This window comes from Pleurodeles waltl, chromosome 9, assembly GCF_031143425.1.
Source record: "Pleurodeles waltl isolate 20211129_DDA chromosome 9, aPleWal1.hap1.20221129, whole genome shotgun sequence".
NCBI lineage: Eukaryota > Metazoa > Chordata > Amphibia > Caudata > Salamandridae > Pleurodeles > Pleurodeles waltl.
The window spans coordinates 458,748,919-458,775,184 of NC_090448.1; the positions used below are offsets into that span (position 1 = coordinate 458,748,919).

At 43.8% G+C, this 26,266-nt stretch overlaps 1 protein-coding gene across 3 annotated transcripts in view; it reads left to right on the plus strand.

Annotated features, from left to right (window-relative positions):
- PPP1R13B (protein phosphatase 1 regulatory subunit 13B) overlaps positions 1–26,266 on the plus strand; it is a 411,799-nt gene that overhangs the window by 362,720 nt on the left and 22,813 nt on the right. For all 3 annotated transcript variants that reach the window (XM_069207265.1, XM_069207264.1, XM_069207266.1), the window contains one exon: positions 10,857–11,023. In XM_069207265.1, coding sequence (XP_069063366.1) covers positions 10,857–11,023 — 167 coding nt within the window. The remainder of the gene's footprint in view (positions 1–10,856; positions 11,024–26,266) is intronic.

A 26,266-nucleotide genomic window follows, 5' to 3' on the forward strand; every position in this document is an offset into this window, starting at 1 on the left:
TAGCCACAAAATTTACAGATCAAGCTTACAACCAGCGCAAATGCATCAAGCATAATGCAATTCTGAAGATGCTTCAGAACAAAAAGAGGGAATGTACCAGCTAAGACCCATGCAGAGGGTGGAAGGTTGAAGCATCTGTCAGAAAGGAGAACCTCTCGTAGTGTAATATTGTATCAGTCGGATTCCAGAATAGGTAATCAATATCTCTTACTCAGTCGCCTACTCCAAGTGAAACCTTTTAAAACAAATAGATAAGGTTTTTGAACTCCACTAAAAATGGGTTAATTCAGCTCCGTATCAGTGTGACACCTCAGCTAAAGACATAACTCTTCCATTTGCGATAGAGGGAAAACAGCATGTTTTTTTACACACCTTAACATTTTAGATGCCTCGGAATCCAGGACCATACTGCTTTTTCAAACAAAAACACCCAAGTACAAACTTGTGGCAAAAGAAGAATTTGGTTGGCTTTTTGCCAGAACCAATAATGTACCTACAGTGCACACAAGAAGTAATAACTTGCCAAACAACTATGGAAAGTACAACATTGTGTATGTTCCATATTATGAACTGAAAGCATAGTTTCACTTTGGACTTTCAACAACTTAAAATGAAAAATAAAAAAAAGATAATTGAATCATATAAGATGTATACATCACACGACTTCAGAGGTTGGTGCCTATTTTTTCCTCACAGCGGTATGCATATTTTTATGGTTTGTGTTACACAACAGACACTCAAACTGGGAGGACAGTGCAGTGTTACCTCACATATGGGAACTGTGTACATCTATGTGTTTATAAATATTATATATATATATGTTCGATGGCATGTGTAGCTGCAGATACACCTGCTGTGCACATCCCGCCATCTGGTGTTGGGCTCGGAGTGTTACAAGTTGTTTTTCTTCGAAGAAGTCTTTTCGAGTCACGAGACCGAGGGACTCCTCCTATTTCGACTCCATTGCACATGGGCGTCGACTCCATCTTACATTGTTTTTTTTCCGCCATCGGGTTCGGACGTGTTCCTTTTCGCTCCGTGTTTCGGGTCAGAAAGTTAGTTAGAATCTCGGAAAAATCGTCGGTATTGTTTGCTTTCGGTATCGGGTTAGTTACAACAGATCGTCACCGAATTAAGAAGAGCTCCGGTGGCCCTTCGGGGTTTTTTCGATCCCCGTCGGGGCCTGGTCGGCCCGGCCACGTGTCTCTTCAAGGCTGATGGAACGGACCCCATTCCGCTTCTGTCCAAAATGCCATAACAAGTATCCATATACAGATCAACACCTGGTCTGTAACTTGTGTTTGTCACCAGAACACAAGGAGGATACTTGTGAGGCCTGTTGAGCGTTTCGGTCCAGGAAGACACTCAGGGACCGAAGAGCAAGAATACTGCAAATGGCATCGGCGCCGACAGGACAAGGGCGTTTCGAGGAGGAGGAAGAAACATTCTCCATCCAGGATTCAGACTCGGAGGAGGTCGATCCCGAAGAAACGCCGAAAACCGTGAGTAAGACATCGAAACAAAGAACTCACGAAAAGACTGCCAAAGCCCAGGGGACGCCACGGCCAACAGGCCATGGCTTAACCCGAAAAGTAGGTGACCGTCCATCGGCACCAAAAAAGGGCGAGCTGGTGTTGAAGTCATCCGACTCCGGTCGAGATACAGGCAGGCAGCAATCTCGGGCCCGAGAGAGTGGCTCCGAAAAGATTCGGCATTGAGACAGCGGCACCGAAATTGGTCGGCACCGAGAGGGCACTACGCCGAAAAGCAAAAAGATTTTGTCGGAGCCGAAAAAAGCAGCAGAAAAGGTTTCGGTGCCGAAACATCCGGCCTCCGAACCGAAAATGAGTTCCTATTCAGAGGAAGAAGGACTGTCCTCACAAATGAAGACACACAGATTTGAACAAGAATTAGAGACAATAGAGCCAGATCACACGCAAAGGCGGCTCTTTATTCAGAAAGATACAGGGAAGATCAGCACTCTTCCTCCAATCAGAATGAAACGAAAACTTGCCTTCCAAGACAAGGACAAGGACAAACAGCCACAAGCAAAAGTGGCTAAACAAGTAACACCACCACCATCCCCACATCACTCTCCACAACTATCACCGGTAGCCACTCCACCAATGATGCAATCCCCAACACATACGGGGATGAGTCAAGATGACCCTGACGCATGGGACCTTTACGACGCACCAGTGTCAGATAATAGTCCTCAATGCTATCCAGGGAGACCCTCGCCACCAGAGGATAGTACAGGCTACGTTCAAGTGGTATCAAGGGCAGCAGCATTTCACAATGTCAGCCTTCACTCAGAACCCATTGAAGACGACTTCCTTTTTAATACACTGTCGTCTACGCACAGTCAATATCAAAGTCTGCCAATGTTGCCCAGAATGCTAAAACACTCCAAACAAGTGTTTGAGGAGCCTGTCAAAGGGAGAGCCATTACTCCAAGAGTAGATAAAAAATATAAACCGCCACCAACAGACCCAGTGTACATCACACAACAGCTATCACCAGACTCTGTTGTAGTTGGAGCAGCGCGCAAAAGAGCCAACTCTCATACTTCAGGAGACGCGCCACCTCCAGATAAAGAGAGTAGAAAATTCAACGCTGCAGGCAAAGGGGTGGCGGCACAGGCAGCAAACCAGTGGCGTATTGCAAATTCGCAAGCTTTGCTAGCCAGATATGATAGGGCCCATTGGGACGAGATGCAACACCTTATTGAACACTTACCAAAGGAGTTCCAAAAAAGAGCGCAGCAAGTGGTAGAAGAGGGACAAAATATCTCCAATAATCAAATTCGATCAGCAATGGATGCTGCAGACACAGCTGCTAGAACTGTCAACACAGCAGTAACAATAAGGAGGCATGCATGGCTGCGTATATCAGGATTTAAACCAGAGATACAGCAAGCTGTGCTGAATATGCCATTCAACGGACAGCAGTTGTTTGGGCCGGAGGTGGACACTGCAATTGAAAAACTTAAAAAAGACACTGACACGGCCAAAGCCATGGGCGCACTCTACTCCCCGCAGAGCAGAGGCACATTTCGAAAAACACAATTTCGAGGGGGGTTTCGAGGGCAAACCACAGAAGCCACAACCTCACAAACAAAGCCCACTTACCAGAGCCAGAATCAGCGGGGAGGTTTTCGGGGACAATATAGAGGAGGACAGTTTCAAAGAAACAGAGGAAAGTTCCAAAGTCCCAAAACTCCTCAAAATAAACAGTGACTTCAAGGTCACAAATCCCCAACACATAACACCTGTGGGGGGGAGACTAACCAAGTTTTACACACATTAGGAGGAAATAACAACAGACACTTGGGTCTTCGCAATTATCCAGCATGGTTATTGCAAAGAATTTCTCTAATTCCCTCCAAACGTCCCACCGAAAACACACAATATGTCAAAACAACATATAGATCTTCTAGGACTAGAAGTTCAGGCATTGCTACAGAAAGAAGCAATAGAATTAGTACCAAAAGAACAATTAAACACAGGAGTTTACTCACTGTACTTCCTGATACCCAAAAAAGACAAGAGCCTGAGACTGATACTAGATCTCAGAACATTAAATACCTACATCAAATCAGACCACTTTCACATGGTTACTCTACAAGACGTAATCCCACTGCTCAAACAACAAGACTACATGACAACACTAGACCTAAAGGATGCATATTTCCATATACCAATACATCCTTCACACACAAAGTACCTACGGTTTGTATTCCAAGGGATACATTACCAATTCAAAGTGTTGCCATTCGGAATAACAACTGCACCAAGAGTTTTTACAAAATGCCTAGCAGTAGTAGCTGCACATATCAGAAGGCAGCAAATACATGTGTTCCCGTACCTAGACGATTGGTTAATCAAAACCAACACGCTAAAACAGTGTTCAAAACACACAAAATATGTCATAGAAATCCTACACAAACTAGGTTTCTCAATCAACTACGCAAAGTCACACCTGCAGCTGTGCAAAACACAGCAATACTTGGGAGCAACAATCAACACAGCAAAAGGGATTGCTACTCCAAGTCCACAAAGAGTACAAACATTTCACAATGTAATACAGGCCTTGTATCCAAAACAAAGAGTACAAGTCAAAATAATATTGAAACTACTAGGCATGATGTCCTCATGCATAGCCATTGTCCCAAATGCAAGGTTACACATGCGGCCCTAACAACAGTGCCTAGCATCACAATGGTCACAAGCACAGGGTCAGCTTCTAGATCTGGTGTTGATAGACCGCCAAACATACATCTTGCTTCAATGGTGGAACAGTATAAATTTAAACCAAGGACGGCCTTTCCAAGACCCAGTGCCACAATACGTGATAACAACAGATGCTTCCATGACAGGGTGGGGAGCACACCTCAATCAACACAGCATCCAAGGACAATGGAACATACAGCAAAAACAGTTACACATAAATCACCTAGAACTGTTAGCGGTATTTCTAGCGCTGAAAGCATTTCAACTCATGATAACCCACAAATACATTCTTGTCAAAACAGACAACATGACAACAATGTATTACCTAAACAAACAAGGAGGGACACACTCAACACAGTTGTGTCTCCTAACACAGAAAATATGGCATTGGGCGATTCACAACCACATTCGCCTAATAGCACAATTTATTCCAGGAATTCAGAATCAGTTAGCAGACAATCTCTCAAGGGATCACCAACAGATCCACGAATGGGAGATTCACCCCCAAATACTGAACACTTACTTCCAAATTTGGGGAACACCACAAATAGATCTATTTGCAACAAAGGAAAACTCAAAATGCCAAAACTTCGCATCCACGGACCCGCAACATCAGTCTCAGGGCAATGCGCTATGGATGAACTGGTCAGGGATATTTGCGTATGCTTTTCCCCCTCTCCCACTCCTTCCATATCTAGTAAACAAGTTGAGTCAAAACAAACTCAAACTCACACTAATAGCACCAACATGGGCAAGGCAACCTTGGTACACAACACTACTAGACCTGTCAGTAGTACCTCATGTCAAACTACCAAACAGACCAGATCTGTTAACAAAACACAAACAACAGATCAGGCATCCAAATCCAGCATCGCTGAATCTAGCAATTTGGCTCCTGAAATCCTAGAATTCGGACACTTAGACCTCACACAAGAATGTATGGAGGTCATAAAACAGGCTACAAAGCCTACCACTAGACACTGCTATGCAAATAAGTGGAAAAGATTTGTTTATTACTGCCATAATAATCAAATTCAACCCTTACACGCATCTATAAAAGATATAGTAGGATACTTACTACATTTGCAAAAAGCAAAACTAGCTTTCTCTTCCATAAAAATACATCTTACTGCAATTTCAGCTTACCTGCAAATTACGCACTCAACTTAATTATTTAGGATACCAGTCATAAAAGCGTTTATGGAAGGCCTAAAGAGAATTATACCACCAAGAACGCCACCAGTTCCTTCATGGAACCTCAACATTGTCTTAACACGACTCATGGGCCCACCTTTTGAGCCCATGCACTCTTGTGAAATGCAATACTTAACGTGGAAAGTTGCATTTTTAATTGCCATCACATCTCTAAGAAGAGTGAGTGAAATTCAAGCGTTTACCATTCAAGAACCATTTATTCAAATACACAAAAATAAAGTTGTTCTACGAGCAAATCCTAAATTTTTACCAAAAGTAATCTCACCGTTCCACTTGAATCAAACAGTAGAATTACCAGTGTTCTTCCCACAGCCAGATTCTGTAGCTGAAAGAGCACTACATACATTAGACATCAAAAGAGCACTAATGTACTACATTGACAGAACAAAACTAATTCGAAAGACAAAACAACTATTTATTGCCTTTCAAAAACCTCATACAGGAAATCCAATTTCTAAACAAGGCATTGCTAGATGGATAGTTAAGTGCATTCAAACCTGCTATCTTAAAGCTAAAAGAGAACTGCCTATTACGCCAAAGGCACACTCAACCAGAAAGAAAGGTGCTACCATGGCCTTTCTAGGAAATATTCCAATGAACGAAATATGTAAAGCAGCAACATGGTCTACGCCTCATTCATTTACCAAACACTACTGTGTAGATGTGTTAACTGCTCAACAAGCAACAGTAGGTCAAGCTGTACTAAGAACATTATTTCAAACTACTTTAACTCCTACAGACTGAACCACCGCTTTTGGGGAGATAACTGCTTACTAGTCTATGCACAGCATGTGTATCTGCAGCTACACATGCCATCGAACGGAAAATGTCACTTACCCCAGTGTACATCTGTTCGTGGCATTAGTCGCTGCAGATTCACATGCGCCCACCTGCCTCCCCGGGAGCCTGTAGCCGTTTAGAAGTAGATCTTAAACATTTGTACATTTGTAAATATATTACTTTAAACTTCATTATGTACATACGCATTCACTCCATTGCATGGGCACTATTACTAGCATACACAACTCCTACCTCACCCTCTGCGGGGAAAACAATCTAAGATGAAGTCGACGCCCATGCGCAATGGAGTCAAAATGGGAGGAGTCCCTCGGTCTCGTGACTCGAAAAGACTTCTTCGAAGAAAAACAACTTGTAACACTCCGAGCCCAACACCAGATGGCGGGATGTGCACAGCATGTGAATCTGCAGCGACTAATGCCACGAACGGATGTACACTGGGTAAGTGACATTTTCCATATATATATATATATATATATATATATATATATATATGATAGATACATACACCACTACACAAATGTGTAGACGTACGTAAAAATATATAAATATAATATTGCTTCCCTCTTTGTCACCATGCACAACCAGCGCCAGACAACTCATTAAACCAGCCTGTTAAATTATTTTGCTGTATTCTGATAAAGATATAGTGGCACTCTATAGCTATGCTCGTTATGCTATATTTCAAGCCTAACGATCTGGCTGTAGTTTTTACTTTCGAATTCCTCACATTTAAAATGTCCTTCAAAACAGTGCATATTATTCAGCTTGCAGTAGGTCATGGCCTTTTTGCCTTGTGACCTAAGCAAATGTTAGAGCAGGTCAAAGCTAAATGTATCTGCTGGCTATATATAATAATTCTAAAAAGAATCCATTGCAATTTAAGAAGGTTTGTATCTTGTTCCGTTGACAGTTGTGCGTCTTAGCCATCTCATTAGGGGTTTAGGTTCCATCTAGCTCTAACCCTTCATCTCTATACTGTCATTAACAGCTGTGTAGGAGGCTGGCTCTGTATATTCTATATCAAAATGAGATATAGTGTGCATAGAGTCCAGGGGTTCCCCAAGAGGCTTGACAGAGGCAATAATAGATAATACTAATGCTCTATTTGTGGTAGTGTGGTTTAGCAGTTAGGCTTATCAGAGGGTAGTGTTAAGCATTTGTTGTACACACACAGACAATAAGAGAAACACACACTCAGTGACTTAACTCCAGACAAATAGGATTTTTATATACAAAAATATTCTTCCTTAATTTATTTCTAGAACCACAAGATTCAATTAGCAAGTAAGTACATAAAATTAAAGGTACTTTGTATAGGTATAATCATGACTTTGAATAGAATCAACAATGTACACAGTTTTCTTTAAAATGGCAAAAAGCTATTTTAAAAGTGGACACAGTGCAAGTACAATACAGTTTTTAAGGTAAGTAATCGGCTTACAGGTTCAGTCTCGGGCATAGGTAGCCCACCTTTGGGGGTTCAAGATAACCCCAAACACCCAGGACCAGCAACACGGGACCGGTCAAGTGCAGAGGTCTAACAAGAGCTAAAATAACATGGGCCCCTATGGAGACAGGGGGAACTCCAGTTCCGGGCTGCTTGCAGGTAAGTCCCTGCGTTGTCGCAGGGCAGACCAGGGGGGTTTAGAGGAGCACTGGTGGGGGCCCAAGTAGGCACCAAACACGCACCCTCAGCGGCACAGGGTGGCCGGGTTCAGGGTGCAAACAGGGCGTCAGATTCCCAATGGAACTCTGTGGTGGGACCCCAGGGATCACTTAGGTGCTGCAGGCGAGGCACAGGGGGGCTTCTCGGGCAAGCTACCAACTGGACAGGGAGGAGGGCCATCTGCTGGTCACTGCTGTACCAGTGGGTGGTTTCTCGAGTCTGGGGGCCGCGGGTGCAGTGCTCCTCCAGGCGTTGGAAATCTTCAGTCACGGTCAGGGGTGTCCTCGGGATTCCCTCTGCAGGCGTCGTCGTGGAGGGGTGGAGAGGGCAGCCCAGGGTGGACACTTGGTCGGAATCACCTTGGGGGGGTCTTCTCTGGATACTTGGGCCATCTGGACATGGGCCGTGGGCTTCGGGTGCAGAGTGGTTTTTGACTTGCGCTTCTGGAGTGAGGTGGGAGACCCTTGGAAGGAGTTTCCTTTTCTTCTTGTTGGACAGGTCCGCTGTCCATGGGAGTTTCTTGGTCCTCGGTGAGGCAGGCTGTCCGCTGGAGGCTTTTCAGGGGTCGCTGGTCCTGTAGAACACGTCCCTTTTCCTTTGCAGTGTCTTTGAAGCAGGAGACAGGCCAGTAGGGCTGGGGCCGAGTCAGTTGTTGTCTCCTTTTCTTCTCTGCGGGCTTTTCAGCTCAGCAGTCCTTCTTTTCTTGTTGTCATCCGGAATCTGCTGAGCTGGGTTCAGGGGGCCCTTAAATTCTTAATTTTTAGGGGTGTGTTAGGGTCAGGGGGCAGTAGCCAATGGCTACTGTCCCTGAGGGTGGCTACACCCTCCTTGTGCCCACTCCCTTTGCGGAGGGGGGCACATTCCTATCCCTATTGGTCCTAATCCTCCAAAGGAAGATGGAGGATTTCTCAAGGAGGGGGGCACTTCAGCTCTGGACACCTTAGCGGTGGTCCTGGCTGAGGGGGTGACTCCTCCTTGTTTTTCCTAATTTTCCCTCTGGACTTTCTGCCAAAGGTGGGGCTGTGTCCGGGGGTGGGCATATCCACTAGCTGGAGTGCCCTGGGGGCACTGTAATCCGAGGCTTGAACCTTTGAGGCTCACCACCAGGTGTTACAGTTCCTGTATGGGGACGGTGTGAAGCACCTCCACCCAGGACAGGCTTTTTTTCTGACCACAGAGTGCACAAAGGCACTCAACCCATGTGGTCAGAAATTAATCTGAAAGTGGCAGGCTGGCACAGACCGGTCAGTCTTACACTAGCAGTTGGGCCAACATACAGGGGGCATCTCTAAGATGCACTCTGTGTGCATTTTTCAATAAATCCCTCACTGGCATCAGTGTGGGTTTATTGTGCTGAGATGTTTGATACCAAATTTCCCAGTATTCAGTGAAACCATTATGGTGCTGTGGAGTTCGTAATGAAAAACTCCCAGACCACATACTCAATATGGCTACACGGCACTTACAATGTCTAAGAATTGACTTAGACACTGTAGGGCATATTGCTCATGCATCTATACCCTCACTTGTGGTATAGTGCACCCTGCCTTAGGGCTGTAAGGCCTGCTAGAGGGGTGACTTACCTATGCCACAGGTAGTGGTTTGGGGGCATGGCACCCTGAGAGGGGTGCCATGTCGACTTAGCCTTTTTCTCCCTATCAGCACACACAAGCTGCAAGGCAGTGTGCATGTGCTGAGTGAGGGGTCCCCAGGGTGGCATAATACATGCTGCAGCCCTTAGAGACCTTCCCTGGCCACAGGGCCCTTGGTACCCATGGGTACCTTTTACAAGGGACTTAACTGTGGGCCAAGGCTGTGCTAATTGTGGGAACAAAGGTACAGTTTTAGGGAAAGAACACTGGTGCCGGGGCCTGGTTAGCAGGGACCCAGCACACTTTCAATCAAAGTTGGCATCAACACTAGGCAAAAAGTGGGGGGTAACCATGCCAACAATGGCATTTTCCTACAACCTAAAACAGTAACCTATTATTCATTGATAAACGTGTCTTCAAGGGAAAAGTGTTATAAAAACACCACGTTTACAAGTATACTGCTCACCTATGTTTTTCGGTGGGTTATACAAATTAGTCTACATAAATGTACTTGCATCCACCCTGATGGTGCCCTGTTCTCATACCTGTTTACTTCTTTGTTGATCATTTCTTGAAACATGCAAGAGTGTGGATTAACCCCTTTGGCGCGGAGGACGGCCCAAAGCCATCCTCTGCACTTGCGCTTGTGTGCAGAGGATGGTTCTGAGTCGTTCTCGCTCATGAGGAGAAGGAATCCTCAAACTGAAAATAGCCCCGGGAGCTGGGAAAGAGCTTCCACACTCCTGAGATAATTTCTTTTTTTTCACTGAAATGATGATTGGTGTGCATGGTGCGCTAATGTCATTTTAATGAAAGTGAAATAAGCAGATTGGTTAATTTCACTTTCACTGCATTGGTGCTCGTGGGGCTATCTCAGGTATAGCCCCATATCTGACACCGACATCACCCCCCCCCCCCCCAACACCACCACCCCTACCACCCCTACCACTACCACCCCTCACCACTACCCACCACCTTTAAGCAGTTACTCTTACATGTTATTCACAGGTTCTCCTTGTTTGTATAGGTCATAGCCTCCTAAATAGATCAAAGGGAAGTATTTCTGAAAAATGCATTTGATTTAATAAGTAAATAAATGAAATGTGCAGTTTCCGGGCCTAATTTATACTTTCAATAAATTTGCCTTTGGCACTTCTTGGCTATATTCTTACATCACTGCAGTATAAGTACCAGGTTTGCTGGTAAGTACTTTTCTTTCTGCTGATAGGAGTTTTTGTTAGAGAAACTGCTAGGAGAGCGTTTTCAGTAGAACACATTTTTTAATAAAGCAATGCAAGAATTATTTGGATTTGTACATATTTTTAATTTTTTTTATTTTTTTTTGCTTAGGACCCCTTTGCATTGTGCAGCTTCTTGCAACAGTGTGCATCTTTGTAAAATACTTGTGGAGTCTGGAGCAGCAATATTTGCCACAACCATAAGCGACATAGAAACAGCAGCAGACAAGTGTGAAGAGATGGAAGAAGGTTACATCCAGTGTTCACAATTTCTGTATGGTAGGTTGGAAATCTCAGAATATTTTGCAGATATGTAGAACATAATTGTAAAAAGCTGCTTTTTGGGTCCTGTAAAGTATATTTCATTAACTTGGATATACGAGATGACATTCTGTGAGGAAATGGGGTATATTATATGGTGTGGTTGTGTGACCTCACCAGGTAATACACTTATCAACCCCTCTCGGACCAGTAGGTTTTGTTTGTCAAACTCTTAGGCCAACCCTCAGTAGCTGTGGATCTCAGCAGTCTGGCTTACACAAAAGAAGACGTGTAAAGCATTTCATAAGCACCAAAACAATTGAAGAAGTACATGACCCACTCACGAAATTTAACACCAATTTATAACAGTAGGCTATTTTTATCTATTTTAGACCACAAATTAAAAAAGATCAACCAGAGGGTTCTGGAGATACATCATTTACAAGGTACAGTGAATATGCACTTTTTACTTAACCACGAACAAGCATTGGCAAGTTCAACAAATTTGACACAATCTTTTCAAGAAAAAGTTTGGTAAGGATTAATGTGGCTACTTTTAGGTACTTAAGCTAACCAACTCCAACAGAAAGCCAGTCAGGAAGGGCAGCAAAGTCCTCAGAAACAGTTGCCTCAGAGGAAGAAGCAGTCTTCAGTCAATTTCAGGCTCTTTTATCTTCTTGCCATAGACTCCTATGGAAAATGGTCCTCATGCAAGGGATGCTGAAGATGCTCAAAGATGCTGCAAATGCAATGCGGTTAATAGAGATCTTCCTAAGACTGCTCCTCATTCCATGGGCTTGGTGAAGCTGTCCCAGGCACAGGAGTCGATGTCCCTCGAAATCCTCTCAGTCCTAGCAGAAGTCCAGTCGCCATTGGGCTACCAGTCGCTTGTTAATTGCAGTCACAGTGGAATCCTTACTTGGACGATAACTTGCCTTCTGGGTGACCAAGCTGCTCAGGTTGTGGCCCTGTGCTGCAAACAGGAGGCCAGTGAGCTGGTCAGCCTCTCTTCGCTGGGTCGTGGATGCTGCAGGGCAGCCTTTCGTTGGTCCTTTTCACCAGTCCGTCAAGATCTGGGTGGCAAGGGTGCCCTTTTTATGCCCAGAAAATACCCTCATGGTGGACGTAGTCAGTAGCCAGTGGGCTACTAGGTTCTCTCCCCTCTGATGACTACTTCGCAGTAGCATCTGGCTATCCCAGCATTTTACATGCTGCCCACTCTAAAGATGGCAGAACCTCTCTCTCAGGGTGTAGCGCTCCCTAGCCCTACCCAGAGGTGTGACTACCAAGGGGGCTACATGCTCCTGAAAAAACAATTTGGTAACTTTTTTCCTTTCCTTCGCATGTCAGCCTGTCTACTTAAATATTAGAGCAGTCCCTCTCCAAAGTGTTCACCATTTGCCCTTCAAAGGTCGCTTCTCCTTTAAGCTCACTTTTTGGGCCAACACCCGGGTGGCTTCCTGCCAAGGATAGGTAATGCCTCTCTCCCACACAGGCTTCTGTTTTATTCTTTCCTGGGATTCATTGGCAGAAAACTGTCTCAGGGACAAACGCTGTGTGCAGCTGTAGACGGGCAAAGGGGATTTAGGGTTACAAAGTGACAACGTTGTAAAAGTTGGACATTGCAGCAAATTGCATTCATTCTGACTTGGGCATCAAGTCGGGCTTAATGCAACAAGTTGTTTGATACCTTACAGCAGTGGTTCCCAAACTGTGCGCCGCGGCTCCCTGGTGCGCCCTCAAAACTAGCCAGGGGCGCCGCACACAGTCTGGAAACCACTCGGAGGTGCTTTGAATCGGCCGCTTTTCATCGTGGTATTGGAAACAAAACCCCCTGCATTAATTATTGTGACCAGCGGAGGGCGCCAAAGTACCATTAATAATATCCCTATGACCAAAGAACAAAAATAGTTTCCAATAAATGGGTTTCAGCAACCTGAAGGAGAGAATAAAGAAGACAAACTGTAAATAGTGTAGGTACAGGTACAGGCTGGGATTACGTTCCCCCACCCGCCAAAAAAAAGTTACATAATGGGGAGCCGTGGCCAACACGGCCAATAGGTCAAGGGAGCCGGGGATCGAAAAAGTTTGGGAACCACTGCCTTACAGTATCCACTTTAGTAGTCTCAGTTAGAAGTTAGCAAAACTAAGGTGTCAGCTGATAACTCTGCACTTGCTAATGGGACTAATAGCCTTTTCCACAGTAAAAATGACAGTTGGATGTTTTTACTGTTGGAACATGTAAAAGTACATGTTCCACTGTCTTATGTACAGCACCCTCCCTTAGGGCTTATTAGACCCGCCTTACGGGTGTTGGAGAGCCATTTTAGTGATGTCTCTGGACACATTATTGTAGCAACTAGGCCTGCTGCTTTAAGCCTATTAACATTTTATTCAGCTTAACTTTTATTATTTTAGTATTGGCCATACTCATGGTGGTGTTTTATTTCTTTATCTAGTTGTCCTTTCATTAAAAAGGCATTACATTTCTTAGCATGACATACTTCACTCTGTACTTTCCTCAAGGCTCCAGCGAGATAGGATTATCAGCACAAGTGGTACACTGCATCTCTGATATTCACAGAAACATAAGTATTTTTACGTCAGGACATTTTCTCAGTACATCAGCTGTTTTATTATAAAAACATTTCCCTGTCCCATGCACGTTAGAGGGAGGTTCCAGCCAGATGACCACGACCGCATGCTGTCTGACTTGGTTACAGCTGCTTGCTGAGACCACAGGTTCCCTGGCCGACATGGGGATGGTGTCTCTATAGATAACAGTCCTCTTCACTACCATCATACTCCGGTATGGGGGATGATGTCTTCCCGGGGGGAATCCTGAAGGACGGATTAGGGCTTATCCTTCTGTGCGCTAACATAGCTTAGGTAGGAATTGCATATAGTGTGTATAGTGACAGTATGGTGGGACTTTTCCTGTGTTTCACTTTACTTGTCACCATTTTGCTTCTAATATGTTTCATCTTTCTAATTATTGCATTTATGCCATTTTATTTAAGACACAGCTGATTCAATCAATCTTATTGAACCATTTTTCTGCCTGTGCTTGTCTTTGCATGTGAGACTAATGTAACTGAGAGAAAAGGATGAGATCTGATCCACCAAGATTTTCCTGAGAAGTCATAATGTTATGCGCCCGGTTGTCACTAATCGTCACTACTCTTGGGCAGAGATGAGGCGCTGCTGGCTGACCGGAAACAGATTAGGCCGACAGTTGCCACATGGTCTGGGATTAGACTCAATACAGTTTTTGCATGCTTTATCTAAGCATGAAAGCAAAAGTATCAGAGTGGAAGGCTCTGAAAGTGGTTAAAAGGTTTAAAAAAGGTCAGAACTCAAGATGAGGAATAGGAGCCACATGATTATGCCCTAGGTTTACAGGGCTCCAAAAATCGTAAAAATGTTACTAGACCTGCAGGTCGAGTAACTTAAATAATCTACTCGACCTAACTGTAATGTACTTGAGCCGTAAACGAGTCTCAAATTGTGTGATCCTAGGCAAATAGTTTACAGAGTCGCCTTTTTCTTAATTCTCACATATGACTGCACCTTCTAATAAGTGAGCTCAGCATTTCTGCAGTACAGAAAAACTTCTTTTGTTTGATTAAGTAGACTAACTTTTGCTGGATGCATCACACTAATCTAACCCACATACCCATGAGGTCTAGCCGACATAACCTAGGACTTCTTTTAGTTTATTAACAAAATTGCCATCAGGGCAAGAGTGTTTCTCAATTTGTTTAAACACTCAATTTTAACCCCTTAGCTGCTAAGACCATTTGTGGCTATTTGGGCTAGTTTGAGCTTAGGCCTTAATAACTTTTTGTCCACATAAGCTATCAATGCCAAATTTGCATCCTTTTTTTCCAACATCCGAGAGATTCTAAAGGTACCCAGAGTTTGTGAGTTCCCCTGGAGGAAGCCAAGAAATTAGCCAAAATACAGCTAAAATTTCAGGGTTTTTTTTCAGAAAAATTGGGAAAAAGGGCTGCTGAAGAAAGCATATGTTTTTTTCCCTGAAAATGGCATCAACAAAGGGTTTGCGGTGCTAAAATCACCATCAAGAACAGGCAGACTTGAATTAGAAAAACACATTTTTCAACACAATTTTGGCATTTTACTGGGACATACCCCATTTTTACTATTTTCTGTGGTTTCAGCCTCCTTCCAGTTAGTGACAGAAATAGGTGTGAAACCAATGCTGGATCCCAGACAGCTAAATATTTCAGAAAAGTAGACAAAACTCTGAATTCCGCAAGGGGTCATTTGTGTAGATCCTTCAAGGTTTTCCTACAGAAAGTAACCGCTAAAATAAACATATATTGAAATTGAGGTGAAAAAAAAGAGCCATTTCTGGCCACGTTTTCTTCTATTACTATTTCCAGCTATGTCAGATTTTTTAAAGCAATATACCATTTTGTCTGCTGGACTCTTATGGTTGCGGGGATATATAGGGCTTGTAGGTTCATCAAGGACCCTAGGTACCCAGAGCCAGTAATTGAGCTGCACCTTGCAATGGGTTTTCATTGTATACCGGGCATACAGCAATTCATTTGGTGAAATATAAAGACTGAAAAATAGGTATCAAGGAAACTTTTGTATTTCCAAAATGGGCACAAGATAAGGTGTTGAGAAGCAGTGGTTATTTGCACATCTCTGAATTCTGGGGTCCCCATACTAGCATGTGAATTACATGGCATTTCTCAAATAGACTTATTTTTTACACGCTGTCTTATATTTGGAATGAAAAAATGTAGAGAAAGACAAGGGGCAATAACACTTGTTCTGCTATTCTGTGTTCCCCCAAGTCTCCCAATAAAAATGGTACCTCACTTGTGTGGGTAGGCCTAATGCCCATGACAGGAAACGGAACATGGACACATCACATTTTTACATTGAAATCTGACGTGGTTTTTGCAAAGTGCCTAGCTGTGGATTTTGGCCTCTAGCTCAGCCGGTACCTAGGGAAACCTACCAAACCTGTGCATTTTTTTTTAAACTAGACACCTAGGGGAATCCAGGATGGGTTGACTTGTGGGGCTATCACCAGGTTCTGTTACCCAGAATCCTTTGCAAACCAAAAAATTGGGCAAATAAACACCTTTTCCTCAGATTTCGGTGCTGCAAAGTTCTGGAATCTGAGAAGAGCCACAAACTTTATTCCACCCAGCATTCCCCCAAGTCTCCAGATAGAAATAGTACCTCACTTGTGTGGGTAGGCCTTGTGCCCGCGACAGGAAACACAACGTGGACACATCACATTTCCCAAAGAACACTAACCTGTTTTTTTGCAAAGTGCCTAGCTGTGGCCTTTGGCTTCTACTCAGCCTAGGGAAACGTAGCAGATCTATACATTTTTGCAAACTAGACACCTAGGGGAATCCAGGATGGGGTGACTTGTGGGGCTCTCACCAGGTTCTGTTACCCAGAATCCTTTGCAAACCTCAAAATTTGGCAAATAGAACTCTTTTCCCTCACATTTCAGTGCCGCAAAGTTCTGGAATCTGAGAGGAGCCACAAATTTTCTTCCTCCCAGCATTCCTCCAAGCCTCCCGATAAAAATGGTACCTCACTTGTGTGGGTAGGCCTAGTGCCCGTGTCAGGAATAGATCACATAACGGTCAATGTTAGTCCTTAAATGAGGGCAGCTGTTGACCCTGGGGTGATCCATTCCTGATGCAGGCACTAGGAACAGGCACACAAGTGGGGTAGCGTTTGTATCCGGACAGGTGAGAAAACACTGGGTGGTAGGAATTTTGTGAATCCCAGCATATTCCTGTAGTTTGTGTGACAGAAATGCAAGAAAAAATAGAGTTTTTATTCAACATTTCAGCTTTGCAGAGCATTCTGGGTAAGAAAACTTTGAGGAATCCACACAAGTCACACCTCTGTGGACTCCCCCGGATGTCTAGTTTCCGGAAATGTGTGGGTTTCGTAGGTTTCCTTATATGGCCGCCGAGCCCAGGACCAAAAACGTAGGTGCCTGCCTTACAAAACCAGGTTGTTTTGTGATAGATAATTTTTATGTCTCCACAATACAATTTGGACAGTGTAATTTGGGGCTGAACTAAATTGGGGAGCTCCCAAGAGAACACTCGCTCTGTGCTTGCCGCCACATGTACCTGCTCTCTGGGTTGGGCTAACCCGCAACAGTAGAGGTCACCATACCTTTGCTTCTTCCCTTAATCAGCATGTTCTCTCAAGACACTCAAAAAACCAAAGGCACACTATTACTTCACCTTGTCACATACCAATTGTCACAGTCTTTAGCGCCCAGTCCAACAATCATTATTGGTTCTCCCACTCCCATTACCTCTTCCTCTGAGTCGCTCACTACCACTGAGCAAAAGTGCATTTAATCTCTCCGTAGCCCCCCTTGCACATACATTTCATTTGTATTATAGTGCAGGTAATGGCTGGCTTTACTAATCCACTCAGCTATTCACAGTTTTGATCCTTGCAGTAGGCATATAAACCTTCTGCGCTACTTTATGGCATGAAAACTGCCACTAGATAAAAGTCAGATCCTTTTCTAGCAGCAAAACTCGGTAACTGTGCTTTGAATTCGCCTACTATGGTTTTCAAAATGTATTTTAAAGAGTGCTTGGCAAGAGCAACCTACTAAGGCAAAGATGTATATCTACTAAAGATACAGTATAAACGTGCAGGACTACCTTTACCAAAATGCAATGTGCAACTCACCAGAGTATTATTATAATCAGGTGCCTGCAATTATTTGCTCAATCCAAGCATGTGGCCTGTGATCAAGGACGAGATGTCTGAAACGCATAAGGCCTGGGAAATGTAAAGAATTCTTTGAAGGTGACTGGTTTTGCTGCTTTCTGAAATAAAATGCAAACTGCAACCTGTTGGGAGTGCACTTTTGTCTGGGGACAACTTTGTTTTGTATATATATATATATATATATATATATATGTTCGATGGCATGTGTAGCTGCAGATACACATGCTGTGCATTATCCTGCCATCTAGTGTTGGGCTCGGAGTGTTACAAGTTGTTTTTCTTCGAAGAAGTCTTTTCGAGTCACGAGACTGAGGGACTCCTCCCTTTCGGCTCCATTGCGCATGGACGTCGACTCCATCTTAGATTGTTTTCTTTCTGCCATCGGGTTCGGACGTGTTCCTCTTCGCTCCGTATTTCGAATCGGGAAAGTTAGCTAGTTATCGAAAAATTCTACGGTATTGTTCGCGCTCGGTACCGGTTTAGTGTTAGTACATCGACACCGATAGAAGAAGCGCTCCGGCGGCCCTTCGGGGCTTCCACTCTTCAGCGGGGCCTGGTCGGCCCGACTGCGTCCATTGTCGAAACTCATGGACCGGACCCCCTTCCGCTTCTGCCCGAATTGCCAAGTATCCTTATACAGACCAACACTTGGTCTGTAATCTGTGTCTATCACCAGAACACAGGGAGGATACTTGCGAGGCCTGTCGGGCATTTCGATCGAAAAAGACCCTACGCGATCGAAGAGCCAGAAGACTGCAGATGGCGTCGACACCGGCCGAACAGATCGACGTCGAGGAGGAGGAAAGAATCTCCATTCAAGAATCAGACTCGGACGACTCCGAAAGTGAGCTACCGACGGCACAGCAAAAAACTGTGAGTAAAACTGCCCCGGCCAAGACTCACTCCAAAATTATAAAGGCCAAGGGGATGCCACCGCCAATAGGCCATGGCTTAACCCAAAAACACAGTAACCAAACATCGGCACCGAAAAAGGCCTCCCAACAGCCGAAGACATCCGGCTCCGGTCGAGATACCGGCTCCGAACCATCTCGGCACCGAGAGTTCGACACGCCAAAGGTAAAAAAGGTTTCCTCTGAGCCGAAAAAGACTGTTCCAAAACCTTCGGTGTCAAAAAAGGCAGCCTCGGAGCCGAAAATAGGCTCCTACACAGAAGAGCACGGACTTTCCAGCCAAATGCAAGAGCACAGATTTGAGCAGGAATTAAGTATGGGAGAGCCAGACCATACACAAAGGAGGCTGCACATCCAGAAAGAGACGGGTAAAATTCAAACTCTTCCTCCAATAAAAATAAGAAAGCTAGCATTTCAGCAGTCGGAAATGCAGCCAAAGGCAAAGGTGGCAAGAGACAAAACACCACCACCACCAAGGTTTTCGCCACAGCCTTCTCCACTGCACTCTCCACAGCTGTCCCCGGTAGCAACACCCCCAATGCAGTCACCAACACACACGGGGATGACACAGGATGACCCGGATGCATGGGACTTATATGATGCACCGGTCTCCGACAACAGTCCCGATTGTTACCAGGCAAGGCCGTCACCACCAGAGGACAGCACTGCATATATGCAGGTGTTATCAAGGGCAGCTAGTTTCCACAATGTGGCAATGCATGCGGAGCCAATAGAAGATGACGTCTTATTTAACACCTTGGCATCCACTCACAGCTCTTTTCAAAGTTTGCTAATGCTCCCAGGCATGCTAAAGCACGCCAAACAGGTGTTCCAGGACCCAGTGAAAGGCAGAGTTATCACCTGGAGAAGAAATATAAACCTCCCCCAACGGACCCTGTGTTTATAACACAGCAACTGACACCAGATTCGGTAGTCGTGGGAGCGGCCAGAAAGACGGCAAACTCCCAATCATCAGGAGATGCACCACCGCCCGACAAGGAAAGTTGGAAGTTCGATGCTGCGGGCAAACGGGTGGCAGCACAGGTCAGCCAATCAATGGCGGATTGCCAATTCACAGGCTCTACTGGCTCGCTACGACAGGGCACACTGGGACGAGATGGAACATATAATACAGCACTTGCCCAAGGAACACCAGAAACGTGCCCAACAGGTTGTTGAGGAAGGACAAGCGATTTCCAACAACCAGATAAGGTCTGCACTGGACTCGGCAGACACAGCAGCACGGACAGTGAACACTGCGGTAACCATTCGCAGGCATGCATGGTTACGGAGCTCAGGTTTTAAACCGGAAATCCAGCAAGCTGTGCTCAATATGCCGTTTAACCAGGAACAATTGTTTGGGCCTGAGGTGGACACGGCAAAAACTCAAAAAGGACACAGACACGGCCAAAGCCATGGGCGCGCTCTACTCTCCACAAAGCAGAGGCACTTTTAGAAGACCACAGTTTAGAGGGGGGTTTCGTTCCTAAACCGCAGAGCCTTTCACCTCACAAGCCAAACCCACCTATCAGGGGCAGTACCAGAGAGGAGGGTTTCGAGGATCATACAGGGGTGGACAATTCCCCAAAACAAGGGGAAAATTCCAAAGCCCTAAAGCACCTCAAGCCAAACAGTGACTTCAATGTCACAAACCCCCAACACTCAACACCAGTGGGGTGGGGGGGGGGGGGGGGGACTTACCGCATACTACCAAAACTGGACAAACATAACTACGGACGCATGGGTCCTAGCCATTATCCAACATGGTTATTGCATAGAATTCATCAATTTCCCACCAGATGTGCCCCCAAGAGCACACAATATGTCCAAACAATACTTAGACCTGTTACAGCTAGAAGTCCAAGCATTGTTACAAAAACAAGCAATAGAACTAGTACCTAACCATCAAAAAGGAACAGGTGTCTACTCCCTGTATTTTCTAATTCCAAAGAAAAACAAAACATTGAGACCCATATTAGACCTCAGAACACTGAATCTCTACATCAAATCAGATCACTTCCACCTGGTAACACTTCAAGACGTGATTCCCTTGCTCAAAAAACAGGACTACATGTCAACGTTAGATCTGAAGGATGCATATTTCCACATACCCAAACATCCTTCTAACAGGAAATACTTAAGGTTTGTAATTCAGGGCATGCATTACCAATTCAAGGTGTTACCATTCTGGATAACAACAGCCCCAAGGGTATTCACAAAGTGCCTTGCAGTAGTAGCCGCTCATATAAGGAGACAGCACATGCACGTATTCCCATACTTAGACGATTGGTTAATAAAAACCAGCACTCAGCAAGTGTCTTCAACACACACAATATGTTATAGAAACTCTACACAAACTAGGGTTCTCTATAAATTGCCAAAAATCACATCTACAACCATCCCAAATACAACAATACTTGGGAGCAACACTCGACACACAAAAAGCGATTGCCACTCCGAGTCCACAAAGGGTACAAGCGTTCCAGAATATAATATTAAACATGCAGCCAAACCAACACTACCAGGTGAGGTTTGTAATGAAACTTCTAGGCATGATGTCTTCATGCATAGCCATTGTCCCAAACGCAAGACTACACATGCGGCCCTTACAACAGTGCCTAGCAAGACAATGGACACAAGCACAGGGTCAACTCCAAGATCTAGTTTTGTTAGACCGCCAGACACACTTGTCGCTTCAATGGTGGAACCCTATAAATTTAAAACAAGGGCGGCCATTCCAAGACCCAGTGCCTCAATACGTGATCACAACAGATGCTTCCATGATGGGGTGGGGAGCACACCTCAACCAGCACAGTATACAGGGACAATGGAACATTCAACAAAAACAACTGCACATAAATTAGTTAGAACTGTTGACAGTGTTCCTAGCATTGAAAGCATTTCAACCACTGATAGCCCACAAACACATTCTTGTCAAAACAGACAACATGACAACGTTGTATTACCTCAACAAGCAAGGAGGGACACACTCGTCACAACTGTGTCTCTTAGCACAAAAAAATTGGCATTAGGCAATTCACAATCACATTCGCCTAATAGCACAATACATCCCAGGTATTCAAAACCAGTTAGCCGACAATCTCAGTCAAGATCACCAACAAACACACAAATGGGAAATTCATCCCCAGATCCTACAAGATTACTTTCTACGCTGGGGAACCCCAAAAATAGACCTGTTCGCAACAAAGGAAAACGCAAAATGCCAAAACTTCGCGTCCAGGTACCCACACCCTCTGTCCAAGGGCAATGGTTATGGATGAGTTGGTCAGGGATATTTGCTTACGCTTTTCCCCCTCTCCCACTCATTCCTTATCTGGTAAACAAACTGAGTCAAAACAGACTCAAACTAATACTCATAGCACCAACCTGGGCGCACCAACCGTGGTACACAAAACTGCTGGACCTATCAGTAGTACCTCATGTCAAATTACCAAACAGACCAGATCTGTTAACTCAACACAAACAACAGATCAGACACCCGAATCCAGCATCGCTCAATCTAGCAATCTGGCTCCTTAAGTCTTAGAATTTGGACACTTAGACCTTACACAAGAATGTATGGAGGTCATTAAACAAGCTAGGAAACCAACTACAAGACATTGTTATGCAAACAAATGGAAAAGATTTGTTTACTACTGCCACAATAATCAAATCCAACCACTACATGCTTCCGCAAAAAACATTGTAAGTTACTTACAAAAATCTAAACTAGCATTCTCTTCTATTAAAATACATCTCACAGCAATATCTGCCTATCTGCAGATTAGATATTCAACATCGCTTTTTAGAATCCCAGTCATCAAAGCATTTATGGAAGGATTAAAAAGAATCATACCCCCCGAGAACACCACCAGTCCCTTCGTGGAACCTCAATATTGTATTAACACGACTCCTGGGACCACCATTTGAACCCATGCACTCTTGTGAAATGCAATACTTAACCTGGAAGGTAGCCTTCCTGATAGCTATCACATCTCTTAGAAGAGTAAGTGAAATACAAGCATTTACTATACAAGAACCCTTTATACAAATACATAAACATAAAGTGGTTCTCCGTACAAATCCAAAATTCTTACCAAAAGTTTATCACCATTCCACCAAAACCAAACAGTGGAACTCCCAGTCTTTTTTCCACAACCAGACTCAGTAGCCGAAAGAGCCTTACATACGTTAGACATAAAAAGAGCACTAATGTATTACATTGACAGAACAAAACAGTTTCGCAAAACAAAACAATTATTTGTAGCCTTCCAAAAGCCTCATGCAGGGAATCCTATATCCAAGCAAGGCATTGCCAGATGGATAATGACATTTATTCAAACCTGCTATATTAAAGCAAAAAGAGATCTACCTATTACACCAAAGGCGCATTCCACTAGGAAAAAAGGCGCCACAATGGCTTTTCTAGGGAATATACCTATGACAGAAATTTGTAAGGCAGCCACATGGTCTACTCCTCATACATTCACAAAACATTACTGTGTAGATGTGTTAACCACACAACAAGCCACAGTAGGACAGGCTGTATTACGAACATTATTTCAGACAACTTCAAATCCTACAGGCTAAGCCACCGCTTTTGGGGAGATTACTGCTTACTAGTCTATGCACAGCATGTGTATCTGCAGCTACACATGCCATCGAACTGAAAATGTCACTTACCCAGTGTACATCTGTTCGTGGCATGGGATGCTGCAGATTCACATGCACCCTCCCATTTCCCCGGGAGCCTGTAGCCGTTATAAGTTGAATGAAAATTGTAAATTCGTAAATAAATACTATTTTAATTAAAATTATGTACATACATACTTACTCCATTGCATGGGCACATTTACTAGATTCACAACTCCTACCTCACCCTCTGCGGGGAAAACAATCTAAGATGGAGTCGACGCCCATGCGCAATGGAGCCGAAAGGAAGGAGTCCCTCGGTCTTGTGACTCGAAAAGACTTCTTCGAAGAAAAACAACTTGTAACACTCCGAGCCCAATACTAGATTGCAGGATAATGCACAGCATGTGAATCTGCAACGTCCCATGCCACTAACAGATGTACAATGGGTAAGTGACATTTATGATCACTTTTATATGTGGTTGTGGTTTTCCTGGGGGCCGATTGCAGCCCCCAGGAAATCCACACACATGTTGACAAAAGTGATTGCTATATATACATATATATGGAGATCTATCTATGGACATATATATACATATCTATATATAGATATATCTATCAGCTCCGGTGGGGAAAACAGATAGTGAAGTCAGTGCGCCTCACGCCGTGCTGCCGTCACAAAGGGGCGGGGGGGGGGGGGGTTGGGAATACGAAAGATCTTCCGTGTCTCCTGGGTTTTTTAATTTAAAAAAAATCCTCAGATGCAACGCATCAGAGGATTTTTTTTTAACCCCCTCCCTGGTGTCAGCTACTGGTTGTGACCTGCACCAGGGAGATAGTGCGCCCACATTGAAGCGGTTAATAAATATATTACTAAACCATGATGTGGTAACATATTGTCATTTACAAACAGTAACTTTCCAAGAAATGTCCAAAATCCTCTCCACTACCTTGCAGCTTTACTGATAAAACTATATAGGGGGTTATTCTAACTTTGGAGGAGTGTTAATCCGTCCCAAAGGTGACGGTAAAGTGACGGATATACCACCAGCCGTATTACGAGTTCCATAGGATATAATGGACTCGTAATACGGCTGGTGGTAAATCCGTCACTTTTCCGTCACTTTTGGGACGGATTAACACCTCCTCCAAAGTTAGAATAACCCCCATAGTGTATTAACAATCTTTGAAAATTGGGTTACAGAAAACATATCCTTTGCATATCAACATGTAAAGTATTCTGATTTGTTTTCATCCTATTAAAATATGTTTTTCATCACACAGAAATATAAAAACAAAGGCTTTCACAACTACTGACCTTAATGTATAGTTTCACAAAGCCTCCACCTAACCAGCAGAGTTACGGGGTGAAGAAAGAAAGAGAATATGATCCTGAAACACCCAGTCAGCAAATACAGAAATAAACCACAAAACTCTTTGAATCAATTTTCAAAACAACATTACCAGCTCCAATTTAATTATGGACATCTTTCTGTGTGTCTGTATTCAGATTTCCTCTGTAGTTTCTACCCATAGTAACAAAACCAACAGATTGTTCAGTTTTCCTTCTTTGGCATCTCGCCTCTAATTCTGGAAGTCTCTGGCTGCCACTGGATTTGAAAATGAATGCCTTCTTTCCTTACTGATTGCTTACCTGAGCTGCAGTCCAAACAGAGGTAAACAGCCCCACAGAGAATGGATTTTATTCACAGTCCCAAAATCTTTCCATTGTAGGACTTTGGTATAACTCATGGTCAAAAAGGCATGAACTTTCAAACTATTCATGTCCAGGGCACTCTTCTTTGCAACCACTCTAATAATCGAGCCCTTTGTATGGGATGTAAGAACTATTTCTAGGTCTGAAATCATATGGACAGAGGTTTTAGTAAGTAAACATACTGCTTTTGTCAGCAATTTGGGTTTCTACTGTACAGTCTCTGATAGCCCAGCTTGCTTTGCAACTTTCTACAGCATTTGACTTTATCTGACTGTTGTCATGGGGATTACCTTAGCAAAGCCTGACATTTTAGCCACTTTTCTTCTTGCACAACAAGGCATCAGTATCAAAACCTAGAGTGTACTTCATTGTGAGGAAAAGGCTGTTGGATATTGGTAAGTGGGATGCTGTACCATAGTGGAAAAGACTTTTAATTCTGCAGTAAGAAGTAGGGTCACACTTAAAACTAATCTGTTCGCCATGTCTTCAGTAGGTCAGTTCCTTAGATATATGGATTGATAGTTTATTTAAGGTAAAGCATGTTTCTTCAGCACTTGGTGACCTTAATAACGGCTGGTAAGGTCATTAGAGTACAGTGAGTGCAACTCTTTTTCTTTAACAAAATTCGGGCATCATAGACTCATCTTTTGGTCATATCTCCTATGAAAGTTGTTCAAGAGCTGGGTAGGTACCTTGATTTGGAGGGTGAATCGAACTTCCTCTGGGATCTCAATGCTGATGAGTCCGATAGGGGAGGCCTGAATCTAAATATCTCAAAATAGTAAATTCTTCCTGGAGGTTCTCTAGGGAAAAAGTATCCAAGAGAGGATGCAGGTAATCACACTGTAAAATTCCTTCACCGGCTCAGATATGAATGGGCTACTGAAAAAGAAATTGCAAAAGATGGGAGCCATTATCATTTTTAGTCCTGGTATGTTAAACTACTCCTTCATTCACATCATGACTTCAGATAATTTCTTCAGCGGCATATTTTCAGTAACTGAAGCCATTCCCAATCTCCAGTCTTGAACTTTTCAGATAAAGTGAATGTAGCAGACTTTATACGAAACACTTTTAATTTGAACATTAAACAAAACAATACACTGAATAGATTTAAAACAATTGTATTGATGGTTCACATCCCACAGCCCTTACCGTATTTCCACAAAGCACTGCTATTTTTTTTACTTGAAGGGAAGATTTGTCATGCTTATTACAACACCCTTCTAATAACTG